Source organism: Pristiophorus japonicus, chromosome 21 (genome assembly GCF_044704955.1).
Source record: "Pristiophorus japonicus isolate sPriJap1 chromosome 21, sPriJap1.hap1, whole genome shotgun sequence".
NCBI classification, from domain to species: Eukaryota; Metazoa; Chordata; class Chondrichthyes; family Pristiophoridae; genus Pristiophorus; species Pristiophorus japonicus.
The window spans coordinates 60502170-60523884 of record NC_091997.1 but is presented as its reverse complement, the minus strand read 5'-3'; the positions used below and the strand labels follow the sequence as shown (position 1 = coordinate 60523884).

General features: G+C 51.9%; 1 protein-coding gene across 1 annotated transcript in view; it reads left to right on the top strand.

Moving 5' to 3' along the window:
- LOC139233687 (corticotropin-releasing factor receptor 1-like) overlaps positions 1-21715 on the top strand; it is a 350288-nt gene that overhangs the window by 222558 nt on the left and 106015 nt on the right. Inside the window, exons 6-8 of the mRNA XM_070864095.1 lie at positions 6914-7067; positions 15544-15604; positions 16013-16085. Coding sequence (XP_070720196.1) covers positions 6914-7067; positions 15544-15604; positions 16013-16085 — 288 coding nt within the window. The remainder of the gene's footprint in view (positions 1-6913; positions 7068-15543; positions 15605-16012; positions 16086-21715) is intronic.

Here is a 21715-nt window from a genome sequence, read left to right as displayed (position 1 = left end):
TCACACTGAGAGTTTTACAGACTGAGTGTCACACACTGAGAGTGTCGCACTGAGAGTGTCAAACTGAGTCACACATTGGGAGTGTCACACATTGAGAGTGTCACACATTGAGAGTGTCACACACTGCGAGTGTCACACTGAGAGTTTTACAGACTGAGAGTGTCACACTGAGAGTGTCACACTGAGAGTGTCACACTGAGAGTGTCAAACTGAGTCACACATTGGGAGTGTCACACTGAGAGTTCACACTGAGAGTGTCACACACTGAGAGTGTCACACACTGAGAGTGTCACACATTGAGAGTGTCACACTGAGGTTGTCACACATTGAGAGTGTCACACTGAGAGTGTCACACTGAGAGTGTCACACACTGAGAGTGTCACACACTGAGAGTGTCACACATTGAGAGTGTCACACTGAGAGTGTCACCCATTGAGTGCATCACATTGAGAGTGTCACACTGAGAGTGTCACAGACTGAGAGTGTCACAGACTGAGAGTGTCACACACTGAGAATGTCAAACTAAGAGTGTCACACATTGAGAGTGTCACACTGAGAGTTCACACTGAGAGTGTCACACACTGAGAGTGTCACACATTGAGAATGTCACACTGAGAGTGCCACACTGTGAGAGTGGCACACATTGAGCATGTCACACACTGAGAGTGTCACACACTGAGAGTGTCACACTGAGAGTGTCACACACTGAGAGTGTCACACAATGAGAGCGTCACACACTGAGAGTGGCACACATTGAGCATGTCACACAATGAGAGTGTCACACACTGAGAGTGTCACACATTGAGAGTGTCACACTGAGAGTGTCACACACTGAGAGTGTCACACATTGAGAGTGTCACACTGAGAGTGTCACCCATTGAGTGCATCACATTGAGAGTGTCACAGACTGAGAGTGTCACAGACTGAGAGTGTCACACTGAGAGTGTCACACACTGAGAGTGTCACACTGAGAGTGTCACAGACTGAGAGTGTCACACACTGAGAGTGTCAAACTAAGAGTGTCACACATTGAGAGTGTCACACTGAGAGTTCACACTGAGAGTGTCACACACTGAGAGTGTCACACATTGAGAGCGTCACACTGAGAGTGTCACACACTGCGAGTGTCACATATTGAGAGTGTCACACTGAGAGTGTCACACACTGAGAGTGTCACATATTGAGAATGTCACACTGTGAGAGTGGCACACATTGAGCATGTCACACACTGAGAGTGTCACACACTGAGAGCGTCACACTGTGAGAGTGGCACACATTGAGCATGTCACACACTGAGAGTGTCACACTGAGAGTGTCACACAGTGAGAGTGTCAACCACTGAGAGAGTCACACTGAGAGTGTCACTCATTGAGAGTGTCACACTGAGAGTGTCACACATTGAGTGCATCACACTGAGAGTGTCACACACTGAGAGTGTCACAGACTGAGAGTGTCACAGACTGAGAGTGTCACACACTGAGAGTGTCACACTGAGAGTGTCACACTGAGAGTGTCACACACTGAGAGTGTCACACACTGAGAGTGTCACACTGAGAGTGTCACACTGAGAGTGTCACACATTGAGAGTGTCACACTGAGAGTGTCACACACTGAGAGTGTCACACACTGAGAGTGTCACACACTGAGAGTGTCACACTGAGAGTGTCACACACTGAGAGTGTCACACTGAGAGTTTCACACACTGAGAGTGTCACACATTGAGAGTGTCACACATTGAGAGCGTCACACTGAGAGTGTCACACACTGAGAGTATCACACACTGAGAGTGTCACACTGAGAGTGTCACACTGAGAGTGTCACACATTGAGAGTGTCACACTTAGATTGTCACACAGTGAGAGTGTCAACCACTGAGAGACTCACACTGAGAGTGTCACTCATTGAGAGTGTCACACTGAGAGTGTCACACATTGAGTGCATCACACTGAGAGTGTCACACACTGAGAGTGTCACACTGAGAGTGTCAGAGACTGAGAGTGTCACACACTGAGACTGTCACACTGAGAGTGTCACACTGAGAGTGTCACACATTGAGTGCATCACACTGAGAGTGTCACACACTGAGAGTGTCACACTGAGTGTGTCACATACTGAGAGTGTCACATATTGAAAGTGTCACACTGAGAGTGCCACACTGTGAGAGTGGCACACATTGAGCATATCACACACTGAGTGTCACACACTGAGAGTGTCACACACTGAGAGTGTCACACTGAGAGTGGCACACATTGAGAGTGTCACACATTGAGTGCATCACACTGAGAGTGTCACACACTGAGAGTGTCACACACTGAGAGTGTCACACTGAGAGTGTCACACACTGAGAGTGTCACACTGAGAGTTTCACACACTGAGAGTGTCACACATTGAGAGTGTCACACATTGAGAGCGTCACACTGAGAGTGTCACACACTGAGAGAGTCACATATTGAGAGTGTCACACTGAGAGTGTCACACACTGAGAGTGTCACACATTGAGCATGTCACACACTGAGAGTGTCACACACTGAGAGCGTCACACTGTGAGAGTGGCACACATTGAGCATGTCACACACTGAGAGTGTCACACTGAGAGTGTCACACACTGAGCGTGTCACACACTGAGAGTGTCACACACTGAGAGTGTCACACTGAGAGTGTCACACACTGAGAGTGTCACACACTGAGAGTGTCACACACTGAGAGTGTCACACACTGACAGCATCACACACTGAGAGTGGCACACACTGAGTGTCACACACTGAGAGTGTCACACGTTGAGAGTGTCACACTGAGAGTGTCACACACTGAGAGTGTCACACTGAGAGTGTCAAACTGAGAGTGTCAAACTGAGAGTGTCACACATTGAGAGCGTCACACTGAGAGTGTCACACACTGAGAGTGTCACACATTGAGAGTGTCACACTGAGAGTGTCACCCATTGAGTGCATCACATTGAGAGTGTCACACTGAGAGTGTCACACACTGAGAGTGTCACACTGAGAGTGTCACAGACTGAGAGTGTCACAGACTGAGAGTGTCACACACTGAGAATGTCAAACTAAGAGTGTCACACATTGAGAGTGTCACACTGAGAGTTCACACACTGCGAGTGTCACATATTGAGAGTGTCACACTGAGAGTGTCACACTGAGAGTGTCACACACTGAGAGTGTCACATATTGAGAATGTCACACTGAGAGTGCCACACTGTGAGAGTGGCACACATTGAGCATGTCACACACTGAGAGTGTCACACACTGATAGTGTCACACTGAGAGTGTCACACATTGAGAGTGTCACACACTGAGAGTGTCACACTGAGAGTTTTACAGACTGAGAGTGTCACACACTGAGAGTGTCACACTGAGAGTGTCACACTGAGAGTGTCAAACTGAGTCACACATTGGGAGTGTCACACACTGAGAGTGTCACACATTGAGAGCGTCACACTGAGAGTGTCACACACTGCGAGTGTCACATATTGAGAGTGTCACACTGAGAGTGTCACACTGAGAGTGTCACACACTGAGAGTGTCACATATTGAGAATGTCACACTGAGAGTGCCACACTGTGAGAGTGGCACACATTGAGCATGTCACACACTGAGAGTGTCACACACTGAGAGTGTCACACTGAGAGTGTCACACACTGAGAGTGTCACACAATGAGAGCGTCACACACTGAGAGTGGCACACATTGAGCATGTCACACACTGAGAGTGTCACACATTGAGAGTGTCACACTGAGGTTGTCACACTGAGAGTGGCACACATTGACAGTGTCACACTGAGAGTGTCACACTGAGAGTGTCACACACTGAGCGTGTCACACACTGAGAGTGTCACACACTGATAGTGTCACACTGAGAGTGTCAAACTGAGTCACACATTGGGAGTGTCACACTGAGAGTTCACACTGAGAGTGTCACACACTGAGAGTGTCACACATTGAGAGTGTCACACTGAGGTTGTCACACTGAGAGTGGCACACATTGAGAGTGTCACACTGAGAGTGTCACACTGAGAGTGTCACACACTGAGAGTGTCACACACTGAGAGTGTCACACTGAGAGTGTCACACATTGAGAGTGTCACACATTGAGAGTGTCACACACTGAGAGTGTCACACTGAGAGTTTTACAGACTGAGTGTCACACATTGAGAGTGTCGCACTGAGAGTGTCAAACTGAGTCACACATTGGGAGTGTCACACATTGAGAGTGTCACACATTGAGAGTGTCACACATTGAGAGTGTCACACACTGAGAGTGTCACACTGAGAGTTTTACAGACTGAGAGTGTCACACTGAGAGTGTCACACTGAGAGTGTCAAACTGAGTCACACATTGGGAGTGTCACACTGAGGTTGTCACACTGAGAGTGGCACACATTGAGAGTGTCACACTGAGGGTGTCACACTGAGAGTGTCACACACTGAGAGTGTCACACACTGAGAGTGTCACACACTGAGAGTGTCACACATTGAGAGTGTCACACTGAGAGTGTCACACACTGAGAGTGTCACACTGAGAGTGTCACACATTGAGAGTGTCACACACTGAGAGTGTCACACTGAGAGTTTTACAGACTGAGTGTCACACACTGAGAGTGTCACACTGAGAGTGTCAAACTGAGTCACACATTGGGAGTGTCACACTGAGAGTGTCACACACTGAGGGTGTCACACACTGAGAGTGTCACACATTGAGAGTGTCACACATTGAGAGTGTCACACTGAGAGTGTCACACTGAGAGTGTCACACACTGAGAGTGTCACACATTGAGAGTGTCATACTGAGAGTGTCACACACTGAGAGTGTCACATATTGAGAGTGTCACACTGAGAGTGTCACACACTGAGAGTGTCACACACTGAGAGTGTCACACATTGAGAGTGTCATACTGAGAGTGTCACACACTGAGAGTGTCACATATTGAGAGTGTATCACACTGAGAGCGCCACACTGTGAGAGGTGCACACATTGAGCATGTCGCACACTGAGATTGTCACACTGAGAGTGTCACACACTGAGAGTGTCACACACTGAGAGTGGCACACATTGAGCATGTCACACACTGAGAGTGTCACACTGAGAGTTTCACACATTGAAAGTGTCACACTGAGGGTGTCACACTGAGAGTGGCACACTGAGAGTTTTACAGACTGAGAGTGTCACACACTGAGAGTGTCACACTGAGAGTGTCAAACTGAGTCACACATTGGGAGTGTCACACTGAGCGTGTCACACACTGAGAGTGTCACACACTGAGAGTGTCACACTGAGAGCGTCACACTGTCAGAGTGGCACACATTGAGAGTGTCACATACTCAGAGTGTCACACTGAGAGTGTCACACATTGAGAGTGTCACACACTGAGAGTGTCACACTGAGAGTGTCACAGACTGAGAGTGTCACATATTGAGAGTGTCACACTGAGAGTGTCACACACTGAGAGTGTCACACTGAGAGTGTCACACACTGAGAGCGTCACACAGTGAGAGTGTCACACTGAGAGTGTTATACTGAGAGCGTCACATTGAGAGCGTCACACTGAGAGTGTCACACACTGAGAGTGTCACACTGAGAGCATCACACACTGAGAGTGTCACACACTGAGAGTGTCACACATTGAGAGTGTTACACTGAGAGTGTCACATATTGAGAGTGTCACACTGAGAGTGTCACACACTGAGAGTGTCACACACTGGGCGTGTCAAACTGAGAGCGTCACACTGAGAGCGTCACACTGAGAGTGTCACACACTGAGAGTGTCACACTGAGAGCGTCACACACTGAGAGTGTCACACAGTGAGAGTATCGCACTGAGAGCGTCACACACTGAGAGTGTCACACACTGAGAGTGTCACACACTGAGAGCGTCACACACTGAGAGCGTCACACTGAGAGTGTCACACACTGAGAGCGTCACACACTGAGAGTGTCACACAGTGAGAGTATCGCACTGAGAGCGTCACACACTGAGAGTGTCACACAGTGAGAGTATCGCACTGAGAGCGTCACACACTGAGAGCGTCACACACTGAGAGCGTCACACACTGAGAGTGTCACACACTGAGAGTGTCACACACTGAGAGTGTCACACTGAGAGCATCACACACTGAGAGCGTCACACACTGAGAGTGTCACACACTGAGAGTGTCACACTGAGAGCATCACACACTGAGAGCGTCACACACTGAGAGTGTCACACACTGAGAGTGTCACACACTGAGAGTGTCACACTGAGAGCATCACACACTGAGAGCGTCACACACTGAGAGTGTCACACTGAGAGTGTCACACTGAGAGCATCACACACTGAGAGCGTCACACACTGAGAGCGTCACACACTGAGAGTGTCACACTGAGAGCATCACACACTGAGAGCGTCACACACTGAGAGTGTCACACAGTGAGAGTGTCACACTGTGAGAGTGTCACACTGAGAGTATCACACACTGAGGGTGTCACACTGCGTGTGCTTCCAATTAGCACTGTTAGCAGCTCATACCTCGGCATTAATGTAATGTGCAGAAATGGCTCAAAACTGAAAGGAATTTCATTGGTGGGGAGTATCGGCTGCCGATGCCCTTTGGTTAGTCGGCAGGGTTTAATATGTCCTTACTATACAGTATAAAAGCACACAAGGCCCATACTAGAGAGAAGGTCACTCTGTGACCAGTAACCTTTATTGGCCAGCACTGAAGTACAGAAGGTGGGTGGAGCTTCCCCTTTTATACCTGAAAGTCCAGGTTAGGAGTGTCTCTCACAAGTTCACCACCTAGTGGTCAGTGTTCTCACAGTGTACAACTTAGGTCAGTTTATACATGGGTTACAATGACAGTAGAATGCATGACGGGGTTACTAACCGATGTTCTTTAATTTGTCGATTTGACTCTCTCGTTTCAGGTCTGGTGTCGATTGGTCACGGCTGTTTATAATTACTTCTGTGTGACGAATTTCTTCTGGATGTTTGGCGAGGGCTGCTACCTGCACACTGCAATCGTCCTGACCTACTCCACAGATAAATTGCGGAAATGGATGTTCCTGTGCATCGGCTGGTGTGAGTTCGCAGTTCGCACAGCTCAAGGTTCCCATGTTCCCTCACCGTCAGTCTGATCAAAAAGGCCCACGTGAATTTCTGGAGGCTTTGATGCAAATGTGCAGTGTGGTCGTGGGAGTTGTCCGTAGATCACAAGGAGCTTTGTGTCAACAATAGTGGAAGAGCCCTCAGCTGTGTTCACTTGTAACAATGACCTCCAAAGGAATTAATTTCGGAAATATTGGAGTGGGATCCCTATCTCTCTCTCGCCTTGTCCATTTAGAATATTCTGGTTTAATTAGAATCAATAAGGCCATCAAATCTGAAATCCAAACAAATAGCAATCTGAGGACCAGCTCATGGTCCAGGGGAGAGCTCCTGCACTGGATCAGCAGAGAATCAGCCATCTTCTGACCATTCGGTGGGACGGTGAGAAGCGTGGGTCCCCAGCATTGGCACTGTCCATGGCCAGGAACCCATGTCCCCATTCTGGCCAACTGCTAAGTAGGATTTCCTGCAGTGTGAGGGAGAATGGTTAGGGAATCACCTCAAATTCCTACACATCTTCTATCAGCTGATTTGAGGTGGCATTAGTTGGAACCTAGGAAAAGTCCCTGAGCATAGAAGTATTAGGCACTGGGACACCAGGAAGGAATTAGTTACCTCACTCGTCCAGAGGATGATTCTTGACTCTCATGCTCACAGGGAACAATTGTCAAAGAATCTTTGGGATGACTTGCCTATTGAACTAGCTCTGGAAAAACAGCCCAGGAGCAGTTTCTCAATATTTCCCCAGCTTGGCAGCAAACTGGTGTTAGCGTTAAACTGCCCCCCAAATCAGAGAAGGACCCTTCCAGGGCCCCACTGTACCCAGGTGGGACGCCAACACAATGATGTTCGGTTCTGGGGAGCTTTGTTTGGGGTAGAATCTCTGTAACCCCCAAACATGACCCCCATGTGAGGGTGTCTCTGGGCGGTTGGCAGTCCCAGGTTGGCAGAAGCCCAGCTTCGAAATGGCAGCCAATCCACCCTCTCCCAGACCCTCCCCGAGACCCTACACCCTCACCAAGACCCGTCCCCCTCCCCGACCCTCCCCAGAACCTACACCCTCCCCAAGACCTTCCCTCCCCGACCCTCCCCAGACCCTACACCCTCTCCAAGACCTTCCCTCCCCGACCCTCCCCAGACCCTATGCCCTCCCCAAGACCCTCCCCCCAAGACCCTCCCGACCCTACACTCTCCCCAAGACTCTTCTCCCCCCCAGACCCTCCCCAAGACCCTACACCCTCCCCAAGACCTTCCCTCCCAGATCCTCCCCAGACCCTACGCCCTCCCCAAGACCCTCCCCCCAAGACCCTCCCGACCCTACAACCTCCCCAAGACTCTTCCCCCCCCCAGACCCTCTACAAGACCCTACACCCTCCTAAGACCTTTCTCCCCCCCAGACCTTCCTCCAGACCCGACACCCTCCCCAAGACCCTTACTCCCCACCCGACCCTCTCCAGACCCTACACCCTCCCTCAGACTCTGCATCCTCCCCCAGATCCTTCCGCGGACCCTCCCCTGGAACCCCCACCCAAACCCTCCCCAGACCCTCCCCCAGACCCTACACCCTCCCCAAAATCCTCCCCCACCGGCCCTCCCCGAGACCCTGCACCCTCCCCAACTCTCCCCAGACCAAACACCCTCCCTCCGACTCTGCACCCTGCCCCGGACCCCCCCACAAACCCTCCACCGGACCCTCCCCAGACCCTCCCCTAACCATCCCCCCTAGACACCCCCTGAGACCCTCCCACGGACCCCCCCCCCGACCCTCTCCGGACCCTCCCCCAGATCTTCCCCCAACCCCCCCCCGCCCCCCACAGATGCTCCCTGAGACCCTCCCCCGGAATCTCCCCCAGTGCCTCCCCGGACCCTTCCCTGGACCCTCCACCAAACCCAACAACATATGCAACGTGCATTTATATCGTGTGTTTAACATAGTGAAACGTCCCAAGGCGCTTCACAGGAGTGTTCTGGGACAAAAATTTGACACCGAGCCGCATAAGTAGAAATTAGTGCAAGTGACCAAAAGCTTGGACAAAGAGGTAGGTTTTAAGGAGCGTTTTAAAGGAGGAAAGAGAGGCGGAGAGGTGGAGAGTTTAGACAGGGAGTTCCAGAGCTTGGGTCCCAGGCACCTGAGGGCACGGCCACCGATGGTGGTGCGATTACAATCAGGGATGCTCATGAGGACAGCATTAGAGGAACACAGACATCTCAGGTGTTTGTGAGACTGGAGGAGAGTCCATCATCATCATAGGCAGTCCCTCGAAAATCGAGGAAGACTTGCTTCCACTCTAAAAGCGAGTTCTCAGGTGACTGTACAGTCCAATACAGCAATTACAGTCTCTGTCACAGGTGGGACAGACAGTGGTTGGAGGAAAGGGTGGGTGGGACAGGTTTGCCGCACGCTCCTTCCGCTGCCTGCGCTTGGTTTCTGCATGCTCTCGGAGACGAGACTCGAGGTGCTCAGCGCTCTCCCAGAAGCTCTTTCTCCACTTAGGGCGGTCTTTGGCCAGGGACTCCCAGGTATCGGTGGGGATGTTGCACTTTATCAAGAAGGCATGAGGGTGTCCTTGTAACGTTTCCTCTGCCCACCTGGGGCTCGCTTGCCATGTAGGAGTTCCGAGTAGAGCGCTTGCTTTGCGAGTCTTGTGTCAGGCATGCGAACAATGTGGCCCGCCCAACGGAGCTGGTCGAGTGTGGTCAGTGCTTCGATGCTGGGGATGTTGGCCTGATCGAGGACACCAACATTGGTGCATCCTCCCAGGGGATTTGCAGGATCTTGCGAAGACATTGTTGGCGGTATTTCTCCAGCAATTTGCGGTGTCTACTGTACATGGCCCATGTCTCTGACCCATACAGGAGGGCGGGTATCATTACAGCCCTATCGACCATAAGTTTGATTTCAGATTTGAGGGCCTGATCTTCGAACACTCTCTTCCTCAGGTGGCTGAAGGCTGGTGCACTGGAGGCAGTGTTGAACCTCGTCACCTGCCACCACCTCAGCAATATCCCAGCTCTGCACGAGGTAGAAAAGGCCATCCATCAGCTCAAGAACAACAAGGCCATGGGAGCAGATGGAATCCACACTGAGGCACTAAAGTATGGTAGAGAGGCACTATTGGCATGAATGCATGACCTCATCTCTCTCATCTGGAAGGAGGAGAGCATGCTGGGAGATCTCAGAGATGCCGTAATTGTGACCATCTTTAAAAAAGGGGACAAGTCCAACTGTGGCAACTACAGCAAAATCTACCTGTTATCAGCCACTGGGAAAGTCATCACTAGAGTCCGTCTTCTCCCTGTGGCTGAGGAGCTCCTCTCGGAGTCACAGTGTGGATTTCGTCCACTACGGGGCACAACGGACATGATCATACAGTGTGACAACTGCAAGAGAAATGCAGAGAACAGCACCAACCCTTGTTCATGGCCTTCTTTGACCTTACAAAAGCCTCTGACACTGTTAATCACGGGGGACTATGGAGCGTGCTCCTCCATTTCGGCTTGGAGTAGATTACAGAGATAGGGAGGGGCGAGGCCATGGAGGAATGTTAAAACAAGGATGAGAATTTTGAAATCGAGGCGTTGCTTAACCGGAAGCCAACGTAGGTGAGCGAGCACCGGGGTAATGGGTGAGCGGGGCTTGGTGCGAGTTAGGACACAGGCAGCCGAGTTTTGGATCACCTCAAGTTTATGTAAGGTAGAATGTGGGAGGCCAGCCAGGGATGCATTGGAATAGTAAAGTCTAGAGATAACAAAGGCATGGGTGAGGATTTCAGCAATGGATGCGCTAAGGGAAGGGGGCGGAGACGGGCGATGTTACGGAGGGTGGAAATAGACGGTCTTAGTTATGCTGCGGATATGTGGTCGGAAGCTCATTTCAGGATCAAATATGACATCAAGGTTGCGAACAGTCTGGTTCAGCCTCAGACAGAAGTTGGGGAGAGGGATGGAGTCAGTGGATGGAGAACGGAGTTTGTGGCAGGGACCGAAAACAATGCCTTCGGTCTTCCTAATAGTCAATTGGAGAACATTTCTGCTCATCCAGAACTGAATGTCGGACAAGCAGTCTGACAATTTAGAGACCGTGGAGGGGTCAAGAGAAGTGGGGGTGAGGTAGAGCTTTTCCGGATGAAGTGGCAACATGTAGATGAGAAATCGAGGGGCGAAGGATAGATCCTTGGGGGACACCAGAGGTAACGATGCGGGAGTGGACTATGATTAGAGAGATAAGAATGGAACTAGGCGAGTGCAGTCCCACCCAGCTGGGTGACGGTGGAGAGGCGTTGGGAGGAGGATAGAGTGGTCAACCGTGTCAAAGGCTGCAGACAAGCCAAGAAGAACAAAGGATGTCATTTGTGACTTTGATGAGAGCTGTTTCGATCCTGTGACAGGTGCAGAAACCGGATTGGAGGGATTAAAACATGGAATTGCGGGAATGATGGGCACGGATTTGGGAGGCAACAACACATTCATGGACTTTGGAGAGGAAAGGGAGGTTAGAGATGGGGCGGTAGCTTGCAAGGATGGAGGGATCAAGTGTTGGCTATTTGAGGAGTGGTGTGACGATGGCAGATTTGAGGAAGGGGAGAACAGGACCTGAGGAGAGAGAACTGTTAACAATGTCATCTAATATGGGAGCCAGAAAAGGAAGTTGGGTGGTCAGTAGTTTGGTGGGAACATAAGAACATAAGAATTAGGAACAGGAGTAGGCCATCTAGCCCCTCGAGCCTGCTCTGCCATTCAGCAAGATCATGGCTGACCTGGCCGTGGACTCAGCTCCACTTACCCGCCCGCTCCCCATAACCCTTAATTTCCTTATTGGTTAAAATCTATCTATCTGTTATTTGAATCCCTGGGCAGAGAATTCCACAGATTCACAACCCTCTGGGAGAAGAAATTCCTCCTCAACTCGGTTTTAAATTGGCTCCCCCGTATTTTGAGGCTGTGTCCCCTAGTTCTAGTCTCCCCTCCCAGTGGAAACAACCTCTCTGCCTCGATCTTGTCTATCCCTTTCATTATTTTAAATGTTTCTGTAAGATCACCCCTCATCCTTCTGAACTCCAACAAGTAAAGACCCAGTCTACTCAATCTATCATCATAAGGTAACCCCCTCATCTCCGGTATCAGCCTAGTGAATCGTCTCTGTACCCCTCCAAGGCTAGTATATCCTTCCTAAAGTAAGGTGACCAAAACTGCATGCAGTACTCCAGGTGCGGCCTTATCAATACCCTATACAGTTGCAGCAGGACCTCCCTGCTTTTGTACTCCATTCCTCTCGCAATGAAGGCCAACATTCCATTCGCCTTCCTGATTACCTGCTGCACCTGCAAACTAACTTTTTGTCCACCGGTACGCTCGCGGCCTTCCGCGAGAGGTGGGCACCGGAGGGACTGGAGTGCATCATCACGCCCGGCAACCAAATTTTAATTTGATTTTACATTTTAAAGTTTAATTTGTTTTAATTGCCGGTGCTTTTAGTGTCCCCTTCCCTTTTATAGGGGGCACTGGGGAAAAAAGGTGATTTTAGTGCCCCAAAAAAAAAAAGAAAAAAAAAGAAAAACACAAAAAAAAAACCCAAAAAAAACCAAAAAAAGAGGGCCTTGTAAATGTCTGGTGTGTCATCCATGTCGGGTGGCACCGATTAATGTTTTTGTTTTGCAGATAAACTCCAAAAAGAGTTTCATGCACAAGGACCCCCAGGTCCCTCTGCACCGCAGCATGTTGTAATTTCTCCCCATTCAAATAATATTCCCTTTTACTGTGTTTTTTTCCAAGATGGATGACCTCACAATCGGGTCAAGGGAGCAGGAAGTGGGTCTCATGGACAGGATGAGCTCGGAAAGGTCATGAGGGGATGTCGGAGAGAAACTGGAGAAAGATGTGAGGTCAGGGCTCGGGCAGGGGGGATCCTTAGAGGAAGTTTGGCCCAGTGGGCTCGGGGAATGAAGGGGAGAGGCAGAGGCGGCCGAACGGAGGGTCTCAATCTCAGAGACAGAGAAGTCCATGAGCTCCTCACACTTATTGTCGGAGATGAGGGGGGAGACTGGGGAGAGGGGTTTAAAAAGACGGTTCGCAGTGAAAAATAGAAGTCGGCATTTATCTTTACATTCCAGAATGATTCTGGAATAGTGAGCGATTTGGCAGACGAGAGCAGAACCTGATATTGCTTTATGTGTCACAGATAGATTTTTAACCAATAAGGGAATTAAGGGTTACGGGGAGCGGGCGGGTAAGTGGAGCAGAGTCCACGGCCAGATCAGCCATGATCTTGTTGAATGGCGGAGCAGGCTCGAGGGGCTAGATGGCCTACTCCTGTTCCTAATTCTTATGTTCTTATGTTCTTATGTGTCCAGCCTGATCTGGCGGTGAATGGCTAAACCAGTTGTCCACCATATCCGTTTAAGTCTGTGTACCTTGGACTTCAGGGAGCGAAGATCAAGGCTGTACCAGTGGGAATGGCCAGGGTGAGAGAGAGGAATTGTTTTTACAGGGACTGGGGCATCGAAAGTGGTGCTGAGGGTATGATTGGGCAGATCGGTAGCTGCAGAAATGTCCTGGTGAATGGAGGGCCAAAGGCTGGAGAGTCGGGAGCTGAAAAGTGCAGTTGTCGGAGAGTCAGGAGAGAGTTTTTTCCAGGGGCGATACAGAAGGAGATAGGGGTGGCGGTCGCTGGGGTGCAGAGGTGGATGTGGCTGGAGAGCGATACGAGGAAGTGGTCAGAAATGGCCTTATCTGCGATTGACACAATGGGAGCAGCGAGGCCACAAGAGATGGCAAGGTCGAGGGGGTGGCCATGAATATGGGGGGTTGGGGAGTTTACGCGAAGGGAGAGATTAAGGGAGGACAGGAGACGAGTGAGCTCAGAGGAGAGAGAGCATGATGAATTGAGATGGAGTTTGAAATCACCGAGGATGAGAAGTCGCTAGGTGCAGAGGCTGAGGGAGGAAAGCAGTGAGGATATCTCGGTAATAATATGTTCATGGTATTTGGGTGGGCGGTGGAGAATGAGAATTTTAAATGAGAGGTGAGAGGGGCAGAATAGGGCGAGATGCTCAAAGGAGGAGAACGTGCCGGAGGTGTAGGGGTCAGTCCGAGGGGTGATTTGGTGATCAGAGCTATACCGCCACCTCAGCGGTCTGGGCGGGGCAAGTACAGCCAGGCTTCATGTAACAGTAAGGTGTCAACAACCTCCAACCAGGTTTCCTACACGCTCCCCCGGACCATCCCCCAAACCCTCCCCGGACCTTCCCCCTCCCCCGGACACTCCCCCTCCCCCAGACCCTTCCCCTCCCCTGGACCATCCCCCTCCCCCAGACCTCCCCCTCCCCTGGACCCTCTCCCAGACCCTCCCCCTCACCTGGACCCTCCCCCAGAGCCTCCCCCTCCCTCAGACCCTCCCACAGACCCTCCCCCTCCCCCAGACACTCCCCCAAACCCTCCCCCTCCTCCACTTCCTTCCCCGGACCCTCCCCCAGACCCTCCAACTCTCCCAGACACCCCCCCTCCCCCGGGCCCTCCCCCTCCCCCGGACCCTCCCTCCTCCAGACCCTCCCCCAAACCCTCCCCTGGACCCTCCCCCAGACCCTCCCCTTCCCCGGACCCTCCCCTAGACCCTCCCCCAGACCCTCCCCCTCCCCCTGACCCTCCCCCAGACCCTCCCCCTCCTCCACTCCCTCCCCTGGACCCTCCCCCAGACCCTCCAACTCCCACAGACCCTCCCCCTCACCCAGACACTCCCCCAAACCCTCCCCCTCCTCCACTCCCTCCCCGGATCCTCCCCCAGACCCTCCACCTTCCCCAGACCCTCCCCCTCCCCCGGGCCCTCCCTCCTCCGGACCCTCCCCCAAACTCTCCCCCGGACTCTCACCCAGACCCTCCCCCTCCCCCAGACCCTCCCCCTCCCCTGGACCCTCCCCTAAACCCTCCCCCAGACCCTCCCCCTCCCCTAGACCATCCCCCAGACCCTCCCCCTCCCCCGGACCCCCCCCCAGACCCCCCCCCAGACCCTCCCCCAGACCCTCCCCCTCCCCTGGACCCTCCCCTAGACCCTCCCCCGGACCCTCCTCCGGACCCTCCCTGGACCCTCCCCCAACCCTCCCCCAGACCCTCCCCCAGACCCTCCCTTGGATCCTCCCCCTCCCCCGGACCCTTCCCCGCCCCTCCCCCAAACTCTCCCCCTCCCCCGGACCCTTGCCCGGACCCTTCCCCAGACCCTCCCCCAGTCCCTCCCCCAGACCCTCGGCCGACACTAACTCCAGTTCCACAGCATGTGCTGGGCCCTGAGTGTCCTGTGGAGCATCCTGGCAAACCATTCAGGGCACCGAGGCTGGGCAATAAATAGGACATTATCATCGTGCACCGAGACCAGTGATAGAAGTGCAGAGACTTGGCTCGGCTTGGTGAGAGTGAGCAAGGAAGTGAGAGTGACTTTGTTCTGTGTTTATGTTTCCAGGTATTCCACTCCCCATCATCATGGCTTGGGCCATCGGGAAGCTGCACTATGAAAATGAGCAGTAAGTCCCTCTCAGAGTTTGGAGATGTGTTTGCTCTCATGCAGTTGCTGTGACTTTAGTACAGCGCTGGCATCACCGGACTGTGCACTAAGCACCGACCATTTTACACCTGCTGATCTCAAAATACCATAGGTATTCAATAGAGGATCCCTTCCTTGGTTAGTTAGAGGTCAGTCTGTGCGGTGAAGGTTAAAGGTTAGCAGGTCAATCAGCGGGATGAAGGTTAAAGGTTAGCAGGTCAATCAGCAGGATGAAGGTTAAAGGTTAGCAGGTCAATCAGCGGGATGAAGGTTAAAGGTTAGCAGGTCAATCAGCGGGATGAAGGTTAAAGGTTAGCAGGTCAATCAGCGGGATTGATGCATGGTTTTATTCACATGTATCAACTGATGATTTATTTTTTGCCTGTAGGTGCTGGTTTGGTAAGAAATCAGGAAAGTACATTGACTACATTTACCAAGGCCCAGTGATCCTGGTGTTACTGGTAAGTATATGTACACAGATACATCACAGTGACAGCACGGAAATAGACCCTGGGAGTGTCTGATGGGACAGTGTAGAGGAAGCTTTACTCTGTATCTAACCCGTGCTGTACCTGCCCTGGGAGTGTTTGATGGGACAGTGTAGAGGGAGCTTTACTCTGTATCTAACCCGTGCTGTACCTGCCCTGGGAGTGTCTGATGGGACAGTGTAGAGGGAGCTTTACTCTGTATCTAACGTGTGCTGTACCTGCCCTGGGAGTGTCTGATGGGACAGTGTAGAGGGAGCTTTACTCTGTATCTAACCCGTGCTGTGCCTGCCCTGGGAGTGTTTGATGGGACAGTGTAGAGGGAGCTTTACTCTGTATTTAACCCGTGCTGTACCTGCCCTGGGAGTGTTTGATGGGACAGTGTAGAAGGAGCTTTACTCTGTATCTAACCCGTGCTGTACCTGCCCTGGGAGTGTTTGATGGGACAGTGTAGAAGGAGCTTTACTAGGTATCTAACCCCCTGTACCTGCCCTGGGAGTGTCTGATGGGACTGTGTAGAGGGAGCTTTACTCTGTATCTAACCTGTGGTAATCGGTACTGAGCGCTCTGCTACACTCACAGTTAAGCGGGAGGCTTTAATACGTGTGATTGAAAAGTCTTGGTCCCACCCGAGGACAAGGGGACTGACAGTTCTAATAACACAAAGTCTCGGTTTTATCATACACAGGCAGCTTTCAGGAGAGGAGAGCTGGGTCCAGTAGTTGTTGGGATGAGGACATCAGTCACAAGGTGTGGGCAACACTTCAGAGAAATAGAGATGGGGCAGTTGTAGTCCAATGTCTCGCAACTGGTGCAAATACAACATCTGCCCTCGCTGCGGTGGATTCTGGTCACATGGCCATTCATCCCTGGTCTACACCGTTACTAGAGGTGACAGAAGAGACCTTTATCATTTAAATGGCCCAAATCACTGACCGAGGGGTCTCACTGTCCCAGGGGTCTCACTGTCCCAGGGGGGTCTCACTTCCCGAGGGTCTCACTGTCCCAGGGGGGTCTCACTGTCCCAGGGGTCTCACTGTCCCAGGGGGGTCTCACTGTCTCAGGGGTCTCACTGTCCCAGGGGGTCTCACTTTCCGAGGGTCTCACTGTCCCAGGGGTCTCTCACTGTCCCAGGGTCTCACTGTCCCAGGGGGCTCTCACTGTCCCAGGGGTCTCACTGTCCCAGGGGAGTCTCACTGTCCCAGGGGTTTCACTGTCCCAGGGGGATCTCACTTTCCGAGGGTCTCACTGTCCTAGGGGTCTCTCACTGTCCCAGGGTCTCACTGTCCCAGGGTCTCTCACTGTCCCAGGGGTCTCACTGTCCCAGGGGTCTCACTGTCCCAGGGGTCTCTCACTGTCCCAGGGGGGTCTCACTGTCCCAGGGGTCTCACTGTCCCAGGGGTCTCACTGACCCAGGGGTCTCACTGTCCCAGGGGGGTCTTACTGTCCCAGGGTCTCACTGTCCCAGGGGGGTCTCACTGTCCCGGGGGTCTCACTGTCCCAGGGGGGTCTCACTGTCCCAGGGGTCTCACTGTCCCAGGGGGGTCTCACTGACCCAGGGGTCTCACTGTCCCAGGGGGGTCTTACTGTCCCAGGGTCTCACTGTCCCAGGGGGGGTCTCACTGTCCCAGGGTCTCACTGTCCCAGGGGGGTCTCACTGTCCCAGGGGGTCTCACTGTCCCAGGGGGGTCTCAATTTCCGAGGGTCTCACTGTCCCAGGGGTCTCTCACTGTCCCAGGGTCTCACTGTCCCAGGGGGCTCTCACTGTCCCAGGGGTCTCACTGTCCCAGGGGTCTCACTGTCCCAGGGGGGTCTCACTTTCTGAGGGTCTCACTGTCCTAGGGGTCTCTCACTGTCCCAGGGTCTCACTGTCCCAGGGGTCACTCACTGTCCCAGGGGTCTCACTGTCCCAGGGGTCTCTCACTGTCCCAGGGGGGTCTCACTGTCCCAGGGGTCTCACTGACCCAGGGGTCTCACTGTCCCAGGGGGGTCTTACTGTCCCAGGGTCTCACTGTCCCAGGGGGGTCTCACTGTCCCGGGGGTCTCACTGTCCCAGGGGGGTCTCACTGTTCCAGGGGTCTCACTGTCCCAGAGGGGTCTCACTGACCCAGGGGTCTCACTGTCCCAGGGGGGTTTTACTGTCGCAGGGTCTCACTGTCCCAGGGGGTCTCACTGTCCCAGGGGGTCTCACTGTCCCAGGGGGGTCTCACTGTCCCAGGGGTCTCACTGTCCCAAGGGGGTCTCACTGTCCCAGGGTCTCACTATCCCAGGGGTTTCACTGTTCCAGGGGGGTCTCACTGTCCCAGGAGTCTCCCACTGTCCCGGGGGTCTCACTGTCTCAGGGGTCTCAATGTCCCAGGGGGGTCTCACTGTCCCGGGGTGTCTCACTGGGACAGTGAGAGAAAGAGGATAACTAAAGAAAGGGTAGGGTCTATTATAGAGCATGAGGTTAATCTTTGTGTGGAGGCGGGAAATGTCGGTATATTTCTTAACGAATACTTTGCGTCTGAATTCACAAAGGAGAGTGGCGATGCAAATACTGCTATCAGGGTTGGGGGGGGAGGGGGATGGGGAGTGTGAAATATTAGATGAAACAAACATAGAGAGAGGAGGTATAAAAGGGTTTAGCAGCTTTGAAAGTGGATAAGTCCCCAGGCCCGCATGAAATGTATGCCAGGCTGTTAAGTGAAGCAAGAGAAGAAATAGCAGAGGCTCTGACCATCATTTTCCAGTCCTCTCTGGCTACAGGTGTGGTGCCGGAGGACTGGAGGACTGCTAATGTGATATCTTTGTTTAAGAAGGAGAAAAGGACAGACTGTGTAATTACAGGCCTGTCAGGCTAACATCAGTGGTGGGAAAATTATTGGAAAAAATCCTGAAGGACAGGATAAATCTTCATTTCGAAAGACACGGATTACTCAAGGACAGTCAGCATGGATTTGTTATGGGAAGGTCATGTCTAACTAACTTGATTTAATTTTTTGAGGAGGTAACCAGGAGGGTCACTGAGGGCAGTGCGTATGATGTAGTGTATATGGATTTTAGTAAGGCTTTTGATAAGGTCCCACATGGCAGACTGGTTATGAAAGTAAAAGCCCATGGGATCCAGGGCAAAGTGACAAGTTGGATCCAAGATTAGCTCAGAGGCAGGAAGCAAAGAGTAATGTTTGGTGGGTGTTTTTGTGACTGGAAGGCTGTATCCAGTGGGGTTCCGCAGGGCTCAGTACTGGGTCTCTTGTTTTTTGAGGTATACATCAATGAGCTAGTTATTAAGGCTGAGCGGACCCCAGCCTGTGAGCAGCATCGGAGCAGGCCGGAGCAGCGTGGAGGCCTACCATTCCAGAGAGCAGCACGTGCTGCAGCAGGAGAGCAACGGCAGCGAAGAAAGATGTCACCAAGGTTCAGGTCGGTGATTGGAGCGTGGGCAGGTACATCAGGAGCGGCGAGGTCAGGGCAAAGGAGCGGCGAGAGACTGTAGAGGGATGTGATCGGGGCCCAGAAGAGCCGAGGTCCCAGGGGCAGCACGGGCCAGCCCACACTGTGATATGTGCGTGCACTGGGTCCGTGCAGCAGAGCCGGTCTCCAGTCGTCCTGGTTAACCCTTGCCACTGGACCAAGCCCGAGCTCTGTCAAGCCCGTGTGGTGGCTGGTGTGCAACGGCCACCCCACGTTAAAAAAATCCACGCACAGGCATCTTCCTCCCTTCAAGATTTAGTTCGGGACCTGGAATTTTAGGTCCTTCATTGAAACATCTGTGAACTTTTTGACGTGGAAGCAAGTCATCCTCGATTCGAGGGACTGCCTATGATGATGATGAGACTTGAATGTAGGGGGTATGATTATGAAGTTTGCAGATGATACTAAAATTGGCTGTGTGGTTGATAATGAAGAAGAAAGCTGCAGACTGCAGGAAGATATCAATGTACTGGTCAGGTGGGCAGAACAGTGGTAAATGGAACTTAATCCGGAGAAGTGTGAGGTAATGCATTTGGGGAGGGTTAACAAGGAAAGGAAATACTCATTAAATGGTAGGACACTGAGATGTGTAGAGGAACAAGGGACCTTGGAGTGCAGGTCCACAGATCCCTGAAGGTAACAGGCCAGATAGGTAGGGTGGTTAAGAAGACATATGGAATGCTTGCCTTTAATAGCCAAGGCATGGAATACAAGAGCTGTATAAAACACCAGTTAGGCCACAGCTGGAGTACTGTATGCAGTTCTGGTCACATTACAGGAAAGATGTGATTGTACTGGAGAGGGTACAGAGAAGATTTACGAGGATGTTGCTGAGAGTCGAGAATCTTAGCTATGAGGAAAGATTGGATAGGCTGGATTTGTTTTCCTTGGAACAGGGAAGGCTGAGGGGAGACCTCATTGAGGTGTATAAAATTATGAGGGGCCTAGATAAAAGGCCCTATTTCCCTTCGCAGAGGGGTTAACAACCAGAGGATATAGATTCAAAGTAATTGGTAGGAGGTTTAGAGGGCATTTGAGGGGAAATTTCTTCACACAGAGGGTGGTGGGGGTCTGGAACTTGCTGCCTGAAAGGGTGGTAGAGGCAGAAACCCTCACCACATTTAAAATGTGTCTGGATGTGCACCTGAAGTGTTGTAACCCAAGTGCTTCAAGCAGTGATGCAGTGTTTGGCTCCTCCTCCACCTCCCACGCCTCATCCTCATCCCTGTCCTCTCCCTCCTGACTCTGTTGGGGGGCTCAGCCACTGTACATCTGCTGCTGGTTATCTGATTATCTGAAAGCATAACTGGCACAAAAGGTGAGAGTGGGAGTGGGGGAGGGGCCATGATTGCAGTAAGGAAGGCAAATAGTATCAGGAGATGGAAAGTGATAAGGCATTGTGGTTTAACGGGGAAGTGGGATGAGCGAAGGAGAGGGGATAAAGATACCATTGTTGCCCCCGGCGGGGTCAGTGTCTCCGCCGGCCATGGCTCCCACCACCTGTGGGCCAATGAACCGCAGCGCTCGCTCCTCCAGGTCAACGAGCTCCTGCAGTTTAGGTTCCCCTCCTCAAGTCCGCTGCTGCTGCCTCCTGTTATGTGCTGTCTTGGCCTCCAAAAGGAAGGAACTTGTGTGAGTGAGATTCCGGCCAAGTATGTGGGAGATACGCCTGCCGCGGTGGAATAACTGTTGTCAAAGCTTAGAGAGTTCACAAATCACACAGCCTGTAAAATGGCTGCCGGTTCCAGTGACCCCTGACCTGCTGGTCAGGTGACCTGCTCTTTATTAACAGCACTAGCTGCAGTAACACAGGCATCCACAGTGTGGAGCTATAGACACTTATCCCTCCTTAATGAAGAAGTTACTTTAACAAACAATCGCCATACGTAACTTGAATGGTTATACATAACAAAGGATATGGACTTATTTTTCCATATTTACAAATCAAGCTTAACCACTTGTTTTCTGTTTCGAAGAGGATACCTTCGCTCTCGAACAGAACCTTCCAAACATGGTGTCGGATTTAAACTCATTCAAGGCTGATCCTGAGGAATGTTTTCCTCCAAGGGATGCCCTTGATTTCCATTTGAACTCTCTCTAACTTCAGACTGTTTGTTTTCCTGACTCAGACTCAGACATTCATTCTGATT